At 45.4% G+C, this 21,511-nt stretch overlaps 1 protein-coding gene and 1 long non-coding RNA gene across 2 annotated transcripts in view; one reads left to right on the plus strand and one right to left on the minus strand.

The window, feature by feature from the left end:
* Positions 1 to 3,266: 3,266 nt before the first annotated feature.
* On the plus strand, positions 3,267 to 10,716 carry LOC144692136 (uncharacterized). Its single transcript, XR_013579273.1, has 2 exons — positions 3,267 to 5,051; positions 10,469 to 10,716. It is a non-coding gene; the product is annotated as an uncharacterized LOC144692136 (long non-coding RNA).
* slc5a6a (solute carrier family 5 member 6a) overlaps positions 7,273 to 21,511 on the minus strand; it is a 71,648-nt gene continuing 57,409 nt past the window's right edge. Inside the window, exons 13-16 of the mRNA XM_078560564.1 lie at positions 21,256 to 21,437; positions 16,070 to 16,173; positions 14,891 to 15,012; positions 7,273 to 13,929 (exon numbers count right to left, since the gene is read on the minus strand). Of these exons, the coding sequence (XP_078416690.1) occupies positions 13,750 to 13,929; positions 14,891 to 15,012; positions 16,070 to 16,173; positions 21,256 to 21,437 (588 nt within the window). The 3' untranslated portion in view covers positions 7,273 to 13,749. The remainder of the gene's footprint in view (positions 13,930 to 14,890; positions 15,013 to 16,069; positions 16,174 to 21,255; positions 21,438 to 21,511) is intronic.

The following is a 21,511-nucleotide window of genomic DNA, read 5'->3' on the forward strand; positions in this document are numbered from 1 at the left end:
CAGGCAATTCTAGATTTAATGATGTGTAATGAGGCAGATTTGATAAGCGAGCTTAAGGTGAAGGAACCCTTAGGAGGAAGTGACCATAATATGATAGAATTTACCCTGCAATTTGAGAGGAAAAAGCTGGAATCAGATGTAACGGTATTACAGTTGAATAAAGGCAGCTACAGAGGCATGAGGGAGGAGCTGGCCAGAATTGACTGGGAGATGAGCCTAGCAGGAAAAACAGTGGAACATCAATGGCAGGAGTTTCTGGGAGTAATTTGAGAGACACAGCAAAAATTCATCCCTAGGAAGAAGAAGCATACTAAAGGGAGGATGAGGCAACCATGGCTGACAAGGGAAGTCAGGCACAGCATAAAAGCTAAAGAGAAAGCATACAATGTGGCGAAGAGCAGTGGGAAACCAGGGGATTGGGAAGCCTACAAAGAACAACAGAGGACAACTAAAAAAGAAATAAGGAGGGAGAAGATTAAACATGAGGGTAAACTAGCCAGTAATATAAAAGAAGATTGCAAGAGTTTTTTTAGATATATAAAGGGTAAGAGAGAGGCAAAAGTGGACATCGGGCCGCTGGGAAATGACGCTGGAGAAGTAGTAGTGGGGAACAAAGAAATGGCGGAGGAACTGAATAGGTACTTTGCGTCAGTCTTCACGGTGAAAGACACAAGTAACATCCCCAAAGTTCAAAAGAGTCGGGGGGCAGAGGTGAGTATGGTGGCCATTACCAAGCAGAAGGTGCTAGGAAAACTGAAAGGTCTGAAGGTGGATAAATCACCTGGGCCAGATGGATTACACTCCAGAGTTCTGAAGGAGCTAGCTGAAGAGATAGTGGAGGCGTTAGTGGTAATCTTTCAGGAATCACTGGAGTCAGGGAGGGTCCCAGAGGACTGGAAAATCGCTAATGTAACCCCCCTGTTTAAGAAGGGATTGAGGCAAAAGATGGGAAATTACAGGCCGATTAGCCTGACCTCAGTCATTGGTAAAATTTTAGAATCCATTATTAAGGATGAGATTTCAGAATACTTGGAAGTGCATGGTAAAATCGGGCAAAGTCAGCATGGTTTCATCAAGGGGAGGTCATGCCTGACAAATCTGTTAGAATTCTTTGAGGTAACGAGTAAGTTAGACAAAGGAGAGCCAATGGATGTTATCTACTTGGACTTCCAGAAGGCCTTTGACAAGGTGCCGCACAGGAGGCTGCTCAGTAAGATAAGAGCCCATGGTTTTAGAGGCAAGGTACTAGCATGGATAGAAGATTGGCTGTCTGGCAGGAGGCAGAGAATGGGGATAAGGGGGTCCTTCTCAGGATGGCGGCTGGTGACTAGTGGAGTTCCGCAGGGGTCAGTGTTGGGACCACAACTTTTCACTTTATACATTAATGATCTAGATGAAGTAACTGAGGGCATTCTGGCTAAGTTTGCAGATGATACAAAGATAAGTTGAGGGACAGGTAGTATTGAGGAGGTGGGGAGAGGTTAGGAGAATAGGCAAAGAAGTGGCAGATGAAATACAACATGGGCAAGTGTGAGGTCATGCACTTTGGTAGGAAGAATAGAAGCATAGACTATTTTCTAAATGGGGAGAGAATTCAGAAATCTGGAGTGCAAAGGGACTTGGGAGTCCTAGTCCAGGATTCTCTTAAGGTTAACTTGCAGGTTGAGTCAGTAGTTAGGAAGGCAAATGCAATGTTGGCATTTATTTCGAGAGGACTAGAATATAAAAGCAGGGATGTGCTGCCGAGGCTTTATAAGGCTCTGGTCAGACCACATTTAGAATATTGTGAGCAATTTTGGGCCCCGTATATCAGGAAGGATGTGCTGGCCCTGGAGAGGGTCCAGAGGAGGTTCACGGGAACGATCCCAGGAATGAAAGGCTTAGCATATGAGGAACGTTTGAGGACTCTGGGTCTATACTTGATGGAGTTTAGAAGGATGAGGGGGGATCTGATTGAAACTTACAGAATACTGAAAGGCCTGAATAGAGTGGACGTGGGGAAGATGTTTCCATTAGTAGGAGAGACTAGGACCCGAGGGCACAGCCTCAGAGTAAAGGGAAGACATTTTAGAACAGAGATGAGGAGAAACTTCTTTAGCCAGAGAGTGGTGAATCTATGGAATTCATTGCCACAGAAGGCTGTGGAGGCCAGGTCATTGAGTGTATTTAAGACGGAGATAGATAGGCTCTTGATTGGTAAGGGGATCAAAGGTTACGGGGAGAAGGCGGGAGAATGGGGTTGAGAAACTTATCAGCCATGATTGAATGGCGGAGCAGACTTGATGGGCCGAATGGCCTAATTTCTGCTCCTATGTCTTACGGTCTTATGGTATATTGATATTCTTGTGAAGTGCCCTGATGAGTACAAGAAAAGCTTCGACATGTCTCTTTTTGCAGCGATATTCGAGTTCTCTAATGCATTGAAGAGGTGCATTTAACAACCTCTATACAGCATCCGAACACCTCATTAAGGGAGGCACAGGGTTTCCTGGACATAGCTCCTTCCTTCTCAATTCCCCTTTCCCCAGCTTGTGCTAATGTTACTCCTCTCTCTCTCTCCCTCCCTTACCCAGCCTGTGTGTATTGGAATCAGAAAGTTCTTTGCAATTGCAGGCACCAGAAGAATTATAGCCCTGGATGAGAGGGTTGACCTATCATGAGAGGTTGAGTAAATTGGATCTATATTCTCTGGAGTTTAGAAGAATGTGATGTGATCATATAAAATCCTGACGGGGCTCAACAGGGTAGAAACTGAATTTGTTTCCCATGGCTAGGGAATCTAGAACAAGAGGCACAGTTTCAGGATAAGAGGCCGATCATTTAGGACCGAGATGAGGAGAAACTCCTTCACTCAAAGGGTTGCGAATCTTTGGAATTTTCTACCCCGAGGGTTATGAATATTCCATCATTGAATATATTTAAGACACAGATTTTCGGTTTCAAAGGGACTCGAGGGATATGGGGAGCGGGCAGAAAAGTGGATTTGAGATCGAAGATCAGCCACTATCATACTGAATGATGGAGTAGGGTCACGGGGCCGTATGGTCTTCTCCTGTTCCTATTTACGTTCTTACTTTCACTCCTTCTCTCTACCCCCTCCCCCAGAGTCTAGAGAAGGTACATGACTCCCTGGAGAGTCTGGAACTGTAAGGGTTAACCCCCCCACTTCCTTTTCCAGGAGTACAGAGGTAGATGGCTCATGCTGACATTACAAGGCTTAACACTAAGTCCCAGCAGCAGTGATAGGATAGAAAACGTTTGCATGTTCTCGAAAGATAGTCTTTTAATTTTTCTTGGAGGAGATAATGGAATGGCAGTAATCTCATTTTATATTAAGGCATATTTTGTTGAAACAATAATCAAAATATAAAGACAAGAATTCTCATCAGTACACTCATTGGGACCAGACCAATAGTTTACACTGAAGATTCCATTACACATAACACATAGCAACATTGTAGAAATTACTAGGTTATACAATTATTGTAATCTTGGACTAAAATGTTAGACACAATTCTTTGACAATCAGCAGTTGCTGATAAAATGGTTCCTCTAATATCATTGGGCAATGAATAACAAAATTCCATCAAACATTCCAAGGCCACTTTTGCAACATCAGATGAGCCCAGATTTATAGTTTACAACATTTTGTGCTGATTCTTCCTTTCTCTTCTGACCCCTGAAGACCTCAAGAACTAGTCGGGACCCGGGTTTGACAGGAAAGCCCTTTCAACTTACCTTGGGCTCCAAAGGGCCAGTCTAATCGTGTGGAATCAGGCTGAGCAATGCCACATTATTCACCAACTTTATGCCCATAAAGAAAAAGGCTTGCATTTATATAGTGACTTTCACAACCACTGGACATCCCAAAGTGCTTTACAACGAATTAAGTACTTTTTGAAATATTGGCACAGTTGTAATGTAGGAAACACAGCAGCCAATTTTCACACAGCAAGATCCTACAAATAGCAATGTAATAATGACCAGATAATCAGTTTTTGTGATGTTGATTGAGGGTTAAATATTGGCTAGGACACTGGGGAGAACTCCCCTGCTCTTCAAAGTATTGCCATAGGTTCTTTTACATCCACCTGAGGAGGCAGTCTGGGCTCGCTTTAACGTTTCATCCAAAGGACGGCACCTCCGGCACTCCGCCATTGCTGACCCTGGAGAGTCAAGCACTGGAGTGGGACTTGAACCCAGAACGTTCTGACTCAGAAGTGAGTGTTCTACTCGCCGACCACAGCTAACACCCTAAAAAGTCTCCCATTTCAGTGCTGTTTGTGGGATCTTGCTGTGCCTACATTACAAGTGAAACACACCGAAAGTAACTCCTTAGCCCTGAAGTTCTTTTGTGATGTCCTGAGGATGTGAAAGGTGCTATTTAAACATAATCTCTTTTATTTGTCAATTACTGAGTCTGCGGGAATTAAAGTTTAATCTCCAGGGCGCTGCTGTGAACAAATCCAGGAGAAGATCATAGGGGCATTAAAAAGATTTAAATGTTCTATAAGCACTTTAGTTTACCAGTTATTAAAATGTCGAGATGGGGGAGAAAAGGCTGTTTGACTGACAGGCACTAATCACCCAATCAGGTAAGGAACAGTCTAGTCACTTCCTGATTGGGTCCTGCCTTCCCACAGCCAGAGGGATGGTAGGAATAAGGGATGAGGCAGGGCGGGGGAAGAGAAGCAGGAGGTCACGTGATGACAGCTCGCAGAAAATATGCCCCGTGCTGATAAGCCAAGATATTTCCCTGACTCATGGTCCTTAGACACCATTTTCCAACAGTGGGTGTTCGATGGTGATTAGGAGTCAGGGGAGCTTCTGCTTTTACTGGTTTTATTTTGGTTGCTAACTTTCTGCCCCCTCCCCATGTTCCTTTGTAACTCTCTGGTACCATACTAACTTGATCGAGTTTTTCGAGGAAGTGACAAAGATGATCGACGATGGAAGGGCAGTGGATGTTATATTCATGGATTTCAGTAAGGCCTTTGACAAGGTCCCTCATGGCAGACTGGTACAGAAGGTAAAGTCGCACGGGATCAGAAGTGAGCTGGCAAGATGGATACAGAATTGGCTTCGTCATAGAAGACAGAGAGTAGCAGTGGAAGGGTGCTTTTCTGAATGGAGAGCTGAGACCAGTGGAGTTCCGCAGGGATCAGTGCTGGGACCTTTGCTGTTTGTAGTATACATAAATGATTTGGAGGAAAATGTAACTGGGCTAATTAGTAAGTTTGCAGACGACACTAAGGTTGGAGGAGTTGCAGATAGTGAAGAGGATTGTCAAAGGATACAACGGGATATAGATTGGTTGGAGACTTGGGCGGAGAAATGGCAGATGGAGTTTAATCCGGACAAATGCGAGGTAATGCATTTTGGAAGGTCTAATACAAGCAGGAATTATACAGTAAATGGCAGAACCCTTAAGTGCATTGACGGGCAGAGGGATCTGGGTGTACAGGTCCACAGGTCACTGAAAGTGGCAACACAGGTGGATAAGGTAGTCAGGAAGGCATATGGTATGCTTGCCTTCAATGGCAGGGGTATTGAGTATAAAAGTTGGGAAGTCATGCTGCAGCTGTATAGAAACTTGGTTAGGCCACACTTGGAATATTGCGTGCAATTCTGGTTGCCACATTACCAGAAGGATATGGAGGCGTTGGAGAGGGTGCAGAGGAGGTTTACCAGGATGCTGCCTGGTCTGGAGGTTATTAGCTATGAGGAGAGGTTTGAGAAGCTCGGATTGTTCTCACTAGAGCGACGGAGATTGAGGGGCGACTTGATAGAAGTTTACAAAATTATGAGTGGCATGGACAGAGTAGATAGAAGCTTTTTCCCAGGGTGGAAGAGTCAATTACTAGGGGACATAGATTTAAGGTGAGAGGAGAAAACTATAGAGGAGATGGGCGGGGCAAGTTTTTTACGCAGAGGGTAGTGAGTGTCTGGAATTCGCTGCCAGAGAAGGTGGTGGAAGCAGGTACGATAGTGGTGTTTAAGAGGCAGCTTGACAAATACATGAATAGGATGGGAATAGAGGGATACGGACCCCAGAAGTGCAAAATGTTTTAGTTTGACAGGCAATATGATCGGTGCAGGCTTGGAGGGCTGAAGGGCCTGTTCCTGTGCTGTACTTTTCTTTGTTCTTTGTTCTTAAAAGGTACTAGTTTCCCTCAAGTTGAGCCAAGATTATTTGGTTGCCAAGGTTCCGCAGCTGAGCGTACTGCTCCCCCACAACACACACCTTTTACAGCCAATCCTAGCATCAGCAGCAGGAATGTTGTCCTTAGCCTCATGGGCACGGAGCCACTCTGGCTGTGATTATCTAAGATAGTGTAGGCCAGAATGGTCTCTAGACTGCATAGCAATAACACTGCAGGTAGCGCATCAACCTAATGAGTTATTTAGTGTGAGCGGTGGGAGGGGAATAAAAAATGAGTACTGGAATTGGCTGTGGATTAAAGCCTGCCCCCTCATTAGTCTAGTTTACAGACATGACCTAGCACAGGCCTTAAACACAAGATGAAGAAACACAATAAAATGCAACAAAGATCAGATTCTGTGACAGCTGAAAATCTGAAATTAAACAGGAAATTTGGGAAATAACCAGGACAGCAATGTGGAGAGAGAAAGAGCTTCCTCAATCCGACAGTGTGGGAAAGGATGGGATCTCTACATTGTTGTTACAACTTTGGTTGTAGAATTGACCATATGCATGTATATATTATACACATATATTCAGTGTGTACCACCTACAAGATGCACTGCAGCAATTCACCAAGGCTCCTTTGACAGCACCTTCCAAACCTGCAACCTCTACCACCTAGAAGGACAAGGGCAGCAGATGCATGGGGACATCACCACCTACAAGTTCCCCTCCAAGTCACTCACCATCCTGACTATGAACCACATCATCGTTCCTTCACTGTCACTGGGTCAAAATCCTGGAGCTCCTTTCCTAACAGCACTGTGGCTGTACCTACACCACATGGACTGCAGCGGTTCAAGAAGGCAGCTCACCACCACCTTCTCGAGGGATGGGGGTGGATGAGGACAGCCTTCTTTCTCATGGCTTCCATCGTCTTACCTGATCTTGGTCAAAACTCGTTGTCTCAAAGGACACTGAGCTTGTTAAATTGACCTTTCAGTGAGAGTGGCAAATCAAGCAAAGGGGCAATTAGGGACAGACAATAAATGCTGGCCTTGCCAGAAACATCCACATCCTGTGAATACATATAAATTATACACATATAGACACATACTGCTGTAGCAGAATTACAATGTGTTTGTATAATATGAAATATGTAGCTAAACAGATTCACGCTTTTGATATAGAAATGCCCATATATATATACACATACACACACACATATATATATAAAACACAATATATATGTAACATACAAGCACCTCCATCAACGGCCTCCTAAAAATTCTGATCATAATTCACACTATTTGTCAGAATCAGTGCAGTGTTTACTGTTGCTTACTTCATCGGGGGTTTTTTTCATTCGTTCACAGACGTGGGTGTTGCTGGCAAGGCCAGCATTTGTTGCCCATCCTTAATTGCCCTTGAACTGAGCGGCTTGCTCGGCCATTTCAGAGGGGCAGTTAAGAGTCAACCACGTTGCTGTGGGTCTGGAGTCACATGTCGGCCAGACTGGGTAAGGACGGCAGATTTCCTTCCCTAAAGGTCATTAGTGAACCAGATGGGTTTTTATGACAATCGATGATAGTTGCATGGTGACCAATACTGAGGCTAGCCTTCAATTCCAGATTATTCACTGAATTTAAATTCCACCAGCTGCTGTGCCCAGAGCATTAGCCTGGGCCTCTGGATTACTAGTCCAGTGACAATACCACGACACCATCTTCTCCCCAGAATGAATGATTAAATGAAATTGTTGCCAAAAGGAGCTTCATCTCAGAGGTACACACATCTAAAAGGTTCCTCAGGCTTTGTGTCATCAACAGAAAGTCTCAAAGCTTGGCCTTTCAGGGACGGCAAATTTTAAAGAGCTGTCAAAATTTGCTCCCCATGACTGACATCAAAACTAAAACACACAGACTGAGCTGATAAAATATGAACAGGGTCAAAACACACTCACCTAAAAAAGATCTATTCATCTCAGTTTTGAAAGCTCCAATTGATCTACAGTCTTTTGGAGGGGATCATGTTTCAGATCTCCACTGGCCTATATGTGAAAAAGTACTTCCTGATATACCCCCGCCTCCCCACCCCCCCGAACACTCTAAGATTGTGTCCCCTTGTTCTCGATTCCGTCAGAGGAAGCAGCTTCTCTGTATCTACTCCAGTTAAACACTTAAATCAGATCACTCCTTAATCTTCTATGCTCAAGGGAACACAAGCCAAGTTTATGCAACTTGAAGTGTGTCAGAAATCAGCAGTGGCCCTTGCAAAACCTCTTCTGCAAACTGGTCTGTGTTTTATTTTATTTGTTCTTGGGATCTGGGTACCTTTGGCAAGGCCAGCATTTATCGATCACACCCCACTGAAGTCAGGAGAGACGGTGGTGTTTTGGTAATGTCACTAGACTAGCAATCCAGAGAATTTGGCTAATACTCAGGGTTCAAATCCAACCATGGTAGCTGGTAGAATTTAGCTTCAAATAATTTTTAAAATCTGGAATTTTTGACCATGACAAACTATCATTGATTATTTTAAAGGCCCATCTGATTCACTGATGTCCTTTAAGGAAGGAAATCTGCCGTCATTGGTGCACCAGACGGATTTATAGAGCAATCTGGCAGTTTAATGGTCACCATTACTAAAGAGACTAGCTCTGTATTCCTGATTTACTTACCAACTGAGTTTAAATTCCTCAGCTGCAGTGGTGAGATATGAACTCATGTCTCAGAATCATCAGTTCAGGTTTCTGGATTACTAGTGTATTAACATAAACACAACACGACTGTACTTTTAACGAATCTGCTTGCCTTTTAGAGCAAGCTGACAGTTTTCAGGGTCATTTTTGTTCACTCTGGTGCCAGCCCAGTTACCAGGTTGACTGATTGTGCACCATGCTGAAGATCATTGCAATGGTATGATTACTGACTGCATGTTTTACATGCCCTGGTGAGAATCCAGACACCATTACATAACGTTCACAACAAAAAGTAAAATGCATCAAATGCTAGTGCGAGCAGCACAGCCACATGGAATCAAACACTACATCTACACACAGTTTTAACAACTTGGCAAGACCAAACAATATACTTTTGAGCACAAATACACATTATGATATATTTTGTGCACACCCACAGTGCAGTATAGTTTGTGCACACACGGCAAGACATGGCAAACAACGCTTTGCGCACATGCACAGGGTGCGCCATACTGTGCACACGCACACACTATGCCATGCTGTGTGCACACACAGTACGCTGCCCACAAGTCAATGTATAAAATTATATGTTGGCATGATACATCCATACACAATGAACGAATTCATTATCTTAAACTGTTGAACCATATTACTTAAAAAAAACCTCAAAACTTGCTAAAGACAAATTATAAAATCAGCACAGAATAAAAATTAAATCACATTCATACACTACAGTATATTATTCTAAAATATGCATCTACACAATAATTTAAATGTGCTATAAATTAAAATCTCTATGCATTATGAGATATGTTCTCTTTCGTGTAAGTCTGATTCAAATTTCACCCAGCAGTAGGTTGAGTTTTGCCCCTCAGCTGGGTGAGTATTGGCTGAGAGCCTTTAATTTTTAAACACCCCATTGGTTTCAGAGTTCAGCCTCCTCAGCTGGTGATGCTGTGCAAGTGTGAAAGGGCCCCAGCTAACACAGATGAAAGGGTTAACGGCTGGGTTTGAATTTCATGCAGCATCACTCTTTTAAAATAAAAACTTGTTCCCTGGGTAACGGGCATCACTGGCAAGAATGGCATTTATTGCCCATCTCTAGTTATCTTAAATAGTGGTGAGCCTCCTTCTTGAACAATGGAGAGCAAGTGGCTTGCTAATCTACTTCAGGGTACAGTTAAGAGTCAAGCACGTCAGTGTGAGATTGTCGTCAAATATGAGCCTAGACTGGGTAAGGAGGGCAGGCTCCCTTCCCCTAAAGGACATTACTGAGCCTGTTGGGTTTTTAGGACAATCTGTTAATTTTTACAGACTTAAGCTTTTTAATTCCCAGATTTTCTTTTTCAAATTTTCCAAATGTCATGGTGGGATTTGAACTCACTTTCCCTGGGTTATAGTCCAGTAACAAAGGTGTCGCCACACAACTATATTCAAGCCTAGGGATGGGGAGAGCTTGACAAATTTACAAAAAGTAAAAATAAATAAAGATTCCCACTGTAAGAAAATTCATGATCACTTTGCCAAAAATTGCAGAGTTAACACAAGAGGGTGAAAGACCTCTGTCTGGTATTTAGTGTTTTGTTGTTCCTCCATTGTGATATCACCTCGTACTCACACAGGGGAGAAGACTGAGCTGACGTGTACAAGACAGGACAGTCAGGAACCCACATTACACGTGATGAGAGTTACTAAGCAGGACTCCATTCAGAGTCCCATGTTATGATTCAAAGCCAGATGTTGAGGGATGACTGGTATAGTGAACATGCTTGCTGAATTCCAGCGTATAGTTTCCTGAACACGTGTGACAGGAACGTCAACAAAGCACCATGCCCTCAACTTAAAAAAACATAAAAATAACAAGAGATTACATTAACCTCAGACACTATCAACAACCTCAAAGCGTAATTACCACGGTCCGTTGAACTTTTGCTAAATCAAACATGACTGATTATCCATTGCCATTTGGGATTCGGTGGCCATTTTCCCAAGAGAAGTTGTTTCTTAACAAAGAAGGTGCCAGAAAGGGGGCTCGTTTCTCCAGATAGCCACACACTGAAGCACGGGAAGGTGAGAGGTGAATTAAACGTGGGAAAGGTATCTGTTTTGCACGCGTCCCAGGCAATGACCAATGCGAAGGCAGAAGTTGGCCACGAGATGATGTTTAGCAGCGAATGACTCTTTGACCTCAGGGAGGGGGAAATCAGTCTGGCAGCCAGGGGAGGACGTTCTTCTCTGGTCAGGGGGAGTTTGTGCGTTCACACTTAGTGAGCAGGTTTTTTTTTGTAAATCGTACGCAAACTGACATCCCAAGAACAAATTTTAAAAAAACAGGAATTGTCCCATGCAACTCCCAACAAATTTGGTGATCTGTACGTTTCACTTCCTATACAATAGGAATAAAGCAAATAGAAAAGATAAATAGAACCAATTGTTTCTGTTGGCTTGGACTGGCTCTAGAGAGATCATAGTTTCTCACGAAGGAGTTTCGTTCTTGCACTACCGGGTCTAGTACACACAGGGCAGTGGGTATCACTCTTCTATTAGACCACCGAAAGGGAGCAAATGATCACACTGGGCACATACCCAAGACAGACCTGAATTTGTTAACACTTAAAATTTTATCACCTGCACAGAAATCTAAAATGCCTGCAAGGTTCTTGATGTGGTCTGTGCCTAGGGTATAATTAGTGTGACGGATTCACGGGCTTGGGACAGAACGAGAGTAGCAGTGACACGTGCTTCAAGGTGGGTTGCTTTCAACAAGTGTTAATGAGATCTGTTTTTCTCCAAACCACAAAAGCAAAATACTATGGATGTTGAAAACCTGAAATAACAACTGAGAGTGCTGGAAATACGCAGCAGGTCTGGTAGCATGTATGGCGGGAGAAAGAGTTAACCCTTCAGGTCTACAACCTTTCACCAGAACTGGGAAAACTTGGAAAAGTTAGGGCTACTGGGATAGAGTGGGGGAATGGGATTGACTGAATTGCTCTACAGGGAACCAACATGGATTCAATGGGCCTAATGGCATCCTCCTGTACTGTAATGATTCTATTACTCCATGTAGAAATGACAGGTGATTTGAATTCTCCACCTTGCTCCCACTCCTTTCTGTCCTTGGTCTGCTGCAGTGTTCCAATGAAGCTCAACACAAGCCCGTGGAACAATACCTCATCTTTCGGCTGGGTGCCTCACAGCCTTTTGGGCTCAACATTAAGTTCAACAATATTAGATCCTAACCTCTGCCCCTGTTGGTTTCTTTTCTCTTGCTTTTTCCCTCTAATTTCTCTTACTTTCAGATGGCAGCTATCCTCTAGACACATCTTTGTTTCTTTACTAGTCCCATTACAATTCCCTTTGGCCTTGCACCATAAAACCTTTTTTTCTTTTAATCTCTTCTGCTTTCCATTCTATCACTGACCTTCTCTTTTGTTCTTTTACCTACTCTCCTCCCTTTCACTTGCTTAAAGCCCATTCCGTCTCTAATTATTCTTAGTTCTGGTGGAAGGTCACAGGTCCAAAATGTTAACTGTTTCTCTCTCCAAAGATGCTGCCAGACCTGAGATTTTCCAACATCCTCTGTTTTCTCAGCTGGCTCAGACCTATGAGGAACACAGGAACAGGAGGCCATTCAGCCCCCCAAGACTGTTCTGCTAAACACTGGCCGCAGGGCAATGGGGAGAACTCCCCCGCTCATCTTCCAAAACTGTCATGCACGACCTTTCACATCCACCTGAGAGGCACCATCAGTTTAAAGCTTCACCTGAAAGAAGGCACAGTGGACAGTACAGCTCTTGGGAGCGTCAGCATGGATTCCGTGTTCGGGTCTCCGGAGTGGGACGTGAACCCATGACCTTCTTACTGAGAGGCCAGAATTCTACCCGCTGAGTCACGGAGCTGCCAGCTAGTGTTTAAAATATATTTATAACTCAGTGGGAGCTTTGGACTCGTTGGCCTGTAGACTGAAAGGAGTTGGCAGATTCCCCACAGTCTCAAACACCCTCAATCTCACCTTCGTCAGCAGAACGGGGCAGGTCTGGGAAAATAAATCTGATGGGGCAAGAGGCCATATTCACCTCAGGTTGAGTTTGTGCATCTCATCTCAATAGATTACAAAGCAGCAATAATGGAAATCTCGAGGTGGTGGGGGCCCTTTGGTTGAGTTAAGGGACAACAAAAAATACAGTGAGCCTGAACCTTAGCTTGGCTCGACAAAGATATCAAAATCACAAGACATGGACATCTGCCAGCAGAAACAGGACAGATCCTACCTGTCACTGTAAAACCTGCAACTATTTAAACACAGAAAACTGTAGAAGACCAAATTAAAAAGAAAACAAACTGCTCACCCAACACCAGCCCAAAAGCTGGGGAAACAAAACCTCTGCACTGCCCCTCTCGTCCTCCAACCACCCCCCCGGCCTCAATTCCAAGACTGAATTAATGGTCCAGTAGCAAGTTCTTATGGAGCTCCTGAGCGATGAAAGCTTTACAAAAAAAAAAATACCTGGAACCCAAGCAGATGAATAATAACTCGTCAACAAACAGGGGCAGTCACAAAGCTCCCGTTAACTTTTACCTGCTTGGGTAGAGTCCAGTGGCTGCCATGGCACCACCTGTCAATCCGAGACACACCTTGGGTCGATGGCAATTAGTTACCTAAGGTCATTTCATCCCTTCCCTTCCCTCCCTCCTCCCACCCACTTGCCCTTTATTATTCATCTAGTTCCGTGTAGGCTCCAAACAGTGGCAAAGACAAAGCTCTATGGAAGAGATCAAGAACCACGAAGAGTGGGTCTGCCGCTATCCTGCAGCCTTTCCTTTGTTAAAAGATGGTAGAAGTATTTTACTCTCCCAGCACCGTCTACATGCGGAGTAAGTGGCCGCGTAGGATCCACCCTCACAAAGACGTCTCCTGCAGCACCACTGACACCTGATCCTCCTTCTCAACTGCCACCTCCTTTGATGGTTGCGCTCCAAACTGCTGTTTATCCTCTACCGCTGGCGTCGCCACTTTGTTTATCACCCCGTTTGGCTCTTTGGTTGGCACGGGAGAATGCTGAAAGCTGGGTTCGTTGTTCTGTGTTAGTGAGAAACATGGGGAAAGGGAGGACACAAATAAGGCAAAATGGCTTCACAACAAACTGGCATTTAAATCATACACAATTGAGAAAACGCCTCAAGATTCTTCCTTAGAATGGCAGCAGGAGATCACGATAAATCGTGTCAAATATATGGAGTCTACAGGAATGAGACGTGATTCTACTGAAATATAACATGTTGAGAAATCTTATCGACCTGAGCTGACAGACTGAGCCCTCTGTTTGACAGCTCACTCGAAGGACAACACTTCTGGCAATGCAGTAGAGCCTCAGTACTGCCCTGACCATGACACTTTCAGGCAGGCTGGAGCCCACAACTGCACAGTCTGGTCTGCGTCTGACAGGCTGAGCCTGGGGTGGCCCGGTCTGTGCCTGACAGGCTGAGCCGCGAGGGGCCCGGTCTGCGCCTGACAGGCTGAGCCTGGGGTGGCCTGATCTGCGCCTGACAGGCTGAGCTGCGAGGGGCCCGGTCTGCGCCTGACAGGCTGAGCCTGGGGTAGCCCGGTCTGCGCCTGACAGGCTGAGCCGCGAGGGGCCCGGTCTGCACCTGACAGGCTGAGCCTGGGGTGGCCCGGTCTGCGCCTGACGGGCTGAGCCTGGGGCGGCCCGGTCTGCGCCTGACATGCTGAGCCTGGGGTGGCCCGGTCTGCGCCTGACGGGCTGAGCCTGGGGTGGCCCGGACTGCGCCTGACAGGCTGAGCCTGGGGTAGCCCGGTCTGCGCCTGACGGACTGAGCCGTGGGCGGCCCCATGCCGCCTGCCAGCAAGCCACAGACAGTACCATCTGTCTTAAAGTGAGCTGCAGACGGTACAGTCTGTCTGGCAGTGAGCTGTAGCCTGTGTGATGAGTTTGAGCTCTTAGCCAAATTAAACGGGTTCACAGCCATTTGCTAACACTAGGAAGGAGGGAGTAAAAACTAATCGAAGGTTCTCTACGTACCGCTGGCTGATACCGAACTCCGCAGCTCAGCTTCTCCTTGCATTGCTCGGGCAGGAAGAAGAGCAGGTAACGCATTATTGGAACGACAGTTGATGGATTCACATCTTCCCCTTTCATTGGGCCTAGAATGTACACAGAGGGTGGGCACAGAATTCAATGTCTCTGTAAAAAGCGTTTGTACACACTGACGTACAACTAACACAGACAGGCTCACTAAAAGCAAATACTGCCTACCAGAGAGCAACGTATACAGATGCACACATGCAGACACACTGCTGATATTTTAAAAAAAAACAAACTTGACAACGAAATGGGTCGCTACCTGCGAGAATAGAGACAGTAACAGTCACGTGATCAAGGCCAAGTGGCCAAGGCAGGCGGTAGGAATTCCAGCCCTGTCCCTTCACTCAATTAGATCATGGCTGATCTTTAGATTAACTCTATCTATTTGCCTTGATTCCGGAACCCTTAACAGCCCATCACTGACGGGAACCTGTCAATTTCAGCGTTGAAATTTTTACTGGATCACCAGCGTAGACAGTTTTTTGAAGAGAGAGTTCCAGATTTCCACTAACCTTTGTGTGCATGGCTGACATTTTATTGTGCGCCTCAAATTTCCCATGAGAACATTCAAGTCTTTAGTTTAATATAACCTTCGTCACCTTAAATCTGTGCCTCTGGTGATCAACCCTCCTGCCACTGCAAACAGTTTCTCCACTTGTCAAAGAGCATGGGAGATTTAGCCCGCACCACTTCAGAGATCTTTTCATATATTTATTCTCGGGTTCAATCCATTTATTACCCATCTATTGTTGCTCTTCAGAAGGTGATGGTGGGCCATCTAGGTACAAGGTTCACTAGGCCCTATCAGAGATCAGTTTGGGGTCAGGTATGAGACAGAGACACTTAACAGGCCAGATGGGTTACGGGTGGCAGATTACCTTCACTAAAAACATTAGTGAGCCAGTTATGACAATCCTCATGGCCGCTCTTACTGATAGCTGCTACTTAAACTGAATTCATATTCACAAACTACCATTTAAATTCACGTTCTGTGAGTTACTCACCCAGTAATATAACCACTACAGCGCCATGCTAGAGGTGAGTAGCTGAATCAGGAGGTTGGAAGAGCAAGGCTTTGACAAGCACCAATTCACAATGTACAATCTGGTACTTTACCTGTTAAGAAACTGACCAGTAGTCCCACGATGACGACGGTGGCTGCGTTGTGCCCACTGTACCACACGTAGGACAGAGAGTAGAATTTCTTCAGTCCTGTGGGGCTACAGAACAGGAAGAAAATTAGACCAGGAAATTGGTTGAGCTACACAAGGAGGAAAAATCTTTGAAGAAAATACTTGCATTTATCTAGCACCTCAAAGCACTTTACAACCAGTGAAGCTCTTTTTTTTTGAAGTGTAGCCACTGTAACGTAGGAAACGCAGCAGCCAATTTGTGCACAACATGATCCCACAAATGGCAATGAGATATTGACAGATAATGTTTTTCTTTGGTTTAAGAGATAAATATCGGCCAGGGCACAGAAGAGAATGTCCCTGCTCCTCTTTGGAGTAGCGGCCGTAGGATCTTTTACATCCCCGATCAGGCAGATTGGAGCTCACTTTAACATCTCAAACTAAATATGGCACCTCTGACAGCGCAGCACTCCCTCAGTACTGCACCAGAAGTATCATTCTAGATTGTGCGCTCAAGTCTCCAGGGTGGAACTTGAACCTACGACCTCCTGCCTCAGCTACCCACTGAACCACTGGCATCTGAAAAACATGAATTGCTCTTTCAAAATCTGGCACAGTCATGATGGGCTGAATGTCCGCCTTCTTTGCTGTAAGATTTTCTGAACCTCACCATCACTTCAGATTAACTGATGAGCGAGTGGAACTCTAGTTATGACATGGCACCCATACTGGTACACTGAGATGTTTATTCCAATAGTTCCATTGCTCTTCATCTCTATGTATCTAAATAGTATCTACTAGCTGAGAGACTCATTGATGTTTTCATAAGGTATTACCAAGGTCTTCATTGGGCAATCTAGCAGATTGTCCAATGTCACCACTGCTGGATTTTAGCCTTGTTGATCCCTGTGTTACCATCTGGTACGTTAGAATGGAGGAAACCCAACATACCACAGTCTAGAGCACTGCACAAACTCAAGTACAACTAGTGGCCAATAGTTGGATTACCTCTCTGCCTACCCTGTTCTGCCACTATCCAACAGAGGGCGCTGGTGAGAAGTGACTGAAGCATTCTGGGAGAATTCATCGCAGCCACCGTGACTCAGGAGAGAATCGAGGAGAAGGACTCTTGCACTCAACAGGAGGAAGAGCACCCAACAGAGGGCGCTGGTGAGAAGTAACTGAAGCATGGAGGTGTCAGCTGTGGCTCAGTTCATAGCACCCTCGCCTTTGAATCAGAGGGTTGTGGGTTCATGTCCCACTCCCGGAAACCAAGAACTGTGATTGTACTCAAAAGAGTTGCAATCTGTGACTGTTGATAATGCGAAAGAAAAAAAATTCTGGGAGAAGTCATCACAGCCACCGCGACTCAGGAGGGAATCGAGGAGGACCCACTGTCAAAGAACGGAATAGCCCCAAACATTACATTGCTGTAGTGTTTCCATCCCTCCCTCCTCCTCAAACCAAAAAAAAGAGGAAGAGGTAGTTGCTTCAGGAGTGCACCAGACCTGCGAGGGACACTCTTCTGAAAGTGGATTTTAAAGAAAAAGCAGCTGATTGGTGAGTAAATCCTGGGAGCAGACTCGGAGGGAGGAGCACCGGAGCGGTGAGTATAAATCTAGCTTACCTCGGGGATTCACGGCCTTGTCTCTAGGGAGCAGACTCAGAGGGAGGAGCACCAGAGCGGTGACCTCGGGGCACAGAGTAACTGAAGCCAAAACTGAAAATGTGACATCACAGGAAAGCTGTGACCTGATTGGTTGGTAGGAAATCTGCACCAAATTTGAAAAAAAAAACACTGCAAAGCTAATTAATAAATTAATTATCTAAGTAGAGATGGCTGGGCAGGTGATGTGCTGTAGCTGTATGATGTGGGAGCTGGCAGATCCCATTGCGAGCCGCAGTGACCACATCAGCAGCAAGTGTTGGTTGCTGGAGGAACTCCGGCTCAGAATTGATGAGCTGGAGTCCGAGCTCCGGACACTGCGGCACATCCGGGAGGGGGAGAGTTACCTGGATGCTTTGTTTCAGGAGGCGGTCACACCCGGTAGATTAAGTACCTCAAGTCCGGTCAGTGGTCAGGGTCAGCAGGGTGTGACTGCAAGTGAGGCAGGTAGTGGGATCCTGTGTTCAGGAACAGAGGAGCCTCAGCTCTTGACCTTGTCCAACAGGTACGAGGTACTTGCTCCCTGTGTGGATGAGGAACAGGGCTGTAGGGAGGATGAGCCAGCTGACCACGGCACCGTGGCACAGGAGGCCATCAAGAGGGGGGAGCAAATAGACAAGTGGTAGTTGTAGGGGATTCTATAATTAGGGGAATTGATAGCATCCTTTGTAAGCAGGATCGAGAGTCCTGCATGGTATGTTGCCTGCCCAGTGCCAGGGTGAGGGACATCTCTGACCGGCTTGAAAGGATATTGGAGAGGGAGGGGGAGGATCCAGTTGTTGTGGTCCACGTTGGGACAAATAACATAGGTAAGACTAGGAAAGAGGACCTGTTTGGGGATTATCAGGAACTAGGAACTAAATTAAAGAACAGGTCCTCGAGGGTTATAATCTCTGGATTACTACCCGAGCCATGTGCAAATTGGCATAGGGACGTGAGAATAAGGGAAGTAAACACGTGGCTAAAGGAGTGATGCGGGAGAGAGGGGTTCCATTTCGTGGGGCACTGGCATCAGTATTGGAACAGGAGGGATCTGTACCATTGGGACGGTCTCCACCTGAACCGATCTGGGACCAATGTTCTAGTGAAAAGGGTAAATAGGGTGGTCAACAGGACTTTCAACTAGAAATTCGGGGGGAGTGAAGGGTAAAACTCCAAGAAGTATGACTAATGGGAAACAAAGCAGCAGGTTAGCATGTGGGGGGGTGGATTCAACTTCATGGAAAATTATGAAAAACTGAAAAGGAGAGCCCAGAAGAGGCTATTAAAGTCTCCAGAACACAAAATAGGACAGAGTGTTTGGAAAGGGCTAGGAAACTAACTTCAAGCACATCAGATAAAGGGACGACAATGAGAAAGGGGACGGGAAATACAGGACTGAAGGTGTTGTATCTGAATGCACACAGTATACGAAATAAGGTAAATGAGCTTGTGGCGCAGATTGAAATTGGCAGGTATGATGTGGTGGGCATCACGGAGACATGGCTGCAAGGGGATCAGGACTGGGAGCTAAATATCCAAGGATATACATCCTATTGAAAAGATAGGCAGGTTGGCAGAGGGGGTGGGGTTGCTTTGTTAGTAAGAAATTAAATTAAATCGATAGCAAGAAATGATGTAGGGTCAGATGATGTAGAATCTGTGTGGGTAGAGTTGAGGAATCGCAAAGGTAAAAAATCCATAATGGGAGTTATGTACAGGCCTCTGAACAGTAGTCAGGATGTGGGGCACAAGATAGGAGAGACTAGGACCCAAGGGCACAGCCTCAGAGTAAAGGGAAGACCTTTTAGAACAGAGATGAGGAGAAACTTCTTTAGCCAGAGAGTGGTGAATCTATGGAATTCATTGCCACAGAAGGCTGTGGAGGCCAGGTCATTGAGTGTATTTAAGACCAAGATAGATAGGTTCTTTATTGGTAAGGGGATCAAAGGTTACGGGGAGAAGGCGGGAGAATGGGGTTGAGAAACTTATCAGCCATGATTGAATGGCGGAGCAGACCCGATGGGCCGAATGGCCTAATTTCTGCTCCTATGTCTTATGGTCTTGCATCAGTTGTGCCTTGGCCTTCACTGCTCACCACTAGTTGCCCTGAACTTTGATGTAACTCAATGACTTGCCAGGCCCCCTCAGGGGACAGTCGAAAATCAACCATGTTGGGTGTGGAACTGGTGTCACAGACAGGCCAGGTAGATTTCCTTTTGTCAAGACATCCAGAGACTGGAGCACAGACTGAACTCCTGGTGCTATAATGAGGGATTACGGAACCATCTTTCAGAATGAGACAATAAACTAAGGCCCCATCAACCCCCGTCAGATGGGCATAAATTATTCCCATAGGCACTATTTAAAAGAAAGGCAGGAGGAATTCCTCCGATGCCCTCACCAACATTTATCCCTGAGCCAACAGGCAATCTGGTCATCACTTTATTGTTTGTGGGAGCTTGCTGAGTGCAAATTGGGTGTCTTGTTTCCTTACATTACAGCAATGGCTATATTTCAAAAAAAGTCAGTTCTTTGATTGTGAAGTGTTCCAGGACATCTGGAAGTCAATGAAAGTGTGACACAAATGCAAGTTCAAGCTCTGTTTAAAGGACATTAGTGAACCATTTGGGATTTTACAAGAAGTTGATAGCTGCATGGTCAATTTTTATCACTAATTTAAGGAAGGAAGAAAACTGGGTGGGCTGCTTTAGGGCCATGCATGGCTCCTCACTTGACCACTGTGGGCCAGGCAGTCCAATAGCAACAGATGGAGCATTATATGCATTTCTGAGCACCACGATTTAAGAAGGATGAGAGGGCATTAGCGAGGGTGCAGAAAAGATTCACAAGAATGATTCCAGGGGTGAGACACTTCAGTGATGAGGTTTGTTTGGAGAAGCTGGGACTGTTCTCCTTAGAGAAGGTTGAGAGGAAAGTCGATGGAGGCGTTCAAACTCATGAGGGGTCTGGACAGGGAAAAACTGTGTCCCATTGGTGGAAGGATTGAGAACAAAAGGGCACAGATTTAAGGCAAGTGGCAAAAGAACCAAAGGTGACGTGAGAAAAACAGCGAGTGGTTAGGATCTGGAATGCACTGTCTCAGAATGTGGTGGAGGCAGGGTCAATTATGGTTTCCAAAAGGGAATTGGATAATTATCTGAAAAGAAAAAATCTGCAGGGCAAGGAGAAAGGGATAAGCTGAGTTGTTCTTACAGAAACCAGCACAGGTCCAACTGGCCAAATGGTCTCTTGCAGTGCTAAAACCATCATATGGTTCTTTGAGGTGCATATTTGTGGTGATCAGCACCCAAAATCCCCACCATCATTCCTACCCACTGCAGGTTTACCTTATGGGACAATATGGGTAATAGTGTTTAATGCAAAATGTAACTAAGTTACCTGGATGATCGAGACTGACATTTTTCACACTCTAGTTCTTACCACTTTGTCTTTGTACCCACCCTCCCCAAATCCCATCGCCCATTAGCGAAACACACTGCAGTGATAGGCCCTGCACGTACCCTGCACTCGAAGCCACTGTTGTAAGGTTGACTGTCGCCATGGTGCTGGTTGCCAAGGCAGTGGTAACATTATGGATGGTGGTCGCATTTACGAAAGGAAGAGGCGCTTTTCGGGAAAGGAAATTGCCGATTCCGATCCAGAATGCCATTACCAAACCCGCCACCAGTCCAGAGATTGCACCCTGTTACAGAAAAGACAAAGACCAACCAGTCAGCCAGAAGGGGAGTAAGATACTGTGAGAAAGCAAAATCTCTT

The sequence above is a fragment of the Cetorhinus maximus genome, chromosome 2 (assembly GCF_964194155.1).
Source record: "Cetorhinus maximus chromosome 2, sCetMax3.hap1.1, whole genome shotgun sequence".
NCBI classification, from domain to species: domain Eukaryota; kingdom Metazoa; phylum Chordata; class Chondrichthyes; order Lamniformes; family Cetorhinidae; genus Cetorhinus; species Cetorhinus maximus.